Here is a 1,252-nt window from a genome sequence, read left to right as displayed (position 1 = left end):
GGGGCAGGACTGTCCTCGATATGAGTCAGCTGCCCCCATGGGCCCCAGGCCCCGCCAGCGTCAGCCCCCCTATGAGCCACCCAGGCCCTCCAAGGGCAGGGCTGCGTCACCCCCATTCAGCAGGAGCCCATGAGTGTGACGGCCCCCTCCACCCTGACAAGGGCAGGGAAGGACTTGGAGTCCTCATCTGTGTCACCATTTCCTAGATCTGACAGATAAATCAGAGCATACACAGTAGGCGCTCAAAAGTGACGTGTTGTCACCACCAACGTTCTCCACATACGGAGCCCGCACAACGGGGCCAGACGTGCCCCGCACGTGGCTCCGCTCGCTCCTCCCAACCCTGTGATGCGGGCTTTCCTAGATCTCCACTTGGAGGAGGAGGAAGCCGCCTCAGAGTTCGGCGGGCCTGGCCTGGGGCCCCCCGGAGCGGGGCAAAGCTGGGATCCAAACCAGTCTCTGGCCCCAAAGCCTTCCCACGGGCCCCCGCTGCCTCTGCCTTCTGGGCATCTCGCCGTGACCAGGGCTGGGCCCCTTTCGTCCGCTGAGACGGGAAGGGGAGCCGGCAAGCCCATGACGCCCGCTGCCCACATCTCACCATCAGGGCTGGCGCCCCCGCCAGGTTGCCGCCGATCGCAGTGAAGTTAAAGGGAGAGATGGCCGCCACGAAGCCCTGGGAAGGGGGAGAGGGGTGAGGCCAAGCTCAAGGCTTCCAGCAGGCCCCAGCCCACCCGCCACCGTGGGTACCTCCAGCCCGCGGTACACGACGCTGTTGGTGCTGGGCGGCACGCTGAGGGGCTGCTGACCCTCTAGCTCCACGGCAAACTTGGCATTGAAGCGGAAGAAGTCGATGAGCTCGGCCGCCGCATCGATCTCTGCCTGGATCACCGTCTTACCCTGTGTGCGGGAGGGCCAGTGGTCAGTGCGGCAGACGTGTACCCATGGCGATGGCATGCCTGAGCGCTGGCGACCCCGCACCCCCAAGGTGAGGACGTGCCCTCGTTAGGAGCGCGTGGAACAAGAAGCAGGAGGCAAACGCTTCCCTACTCCGCCCGTTCCTCTGGATGGCAAACCTTGGAGGGGTGCGGGAGGGCCTTGTGGGCCCAAGGGCCAGGCTCTTCCGGACCAGCGCAGCCCCTCCCTGGCACACGTGGTCACTGGAAGCCGTCGTCCTGCTTGGGACCCGGGGCCACAGAAGGCAAGGTGCGCAGCCCCCGCTCTAGAGGCGAGCATGCTTCCTACAGTGCCAGGG

General features: G+C 65.8%; 1 protein-coding gene across 1 annotated transcript in view; it reads right to left on the bottom strand.

The window, feature by feature from the left end:
• Positions 1-1,252, bottom strand: part of ALDH4A1 (aldehyde dehydrogenase 4 family member A1) — a 25,754-nt gene that overhangs the window by 8,211 nt on the left and 16,291 nt on the right. Inside the window, exons 6-7 of the mRNA XM_029945893.1 lie at positions 748-897; positions 592-673 (exon numbers count right to left, since the gene is read on the bottom strand). Of these exons, the coding sequence (XP_029801753.1) occupies positions 592-673; positions 748-897 (232 nt within the window). The remainder of the gene's footprint in view (positions 1-591; positions 674-747; positions 898-1,252) is intronic.

The sequence above is a fragment of the Suricata suricatta genome, chromosome 8, assembly GCF_006229205.1.
Source record: "Suricata suricatta isolate VVHF042 chromosome 8, meerkat_22Aug2017_6uvM2_HiC, whole genome shotgun sequence".
Lineage (NCBI taxonomy): Eukaryota > Metazoa > Chordata > Mammalia > Carnivora > Herpestidae > Suricata > Suricata suricatta.
The sequence above is the reverse complement of the archived record's forward strand: the minus strand, read 5'-3'. Positions and strand labels throughout refer to the sequence as shown.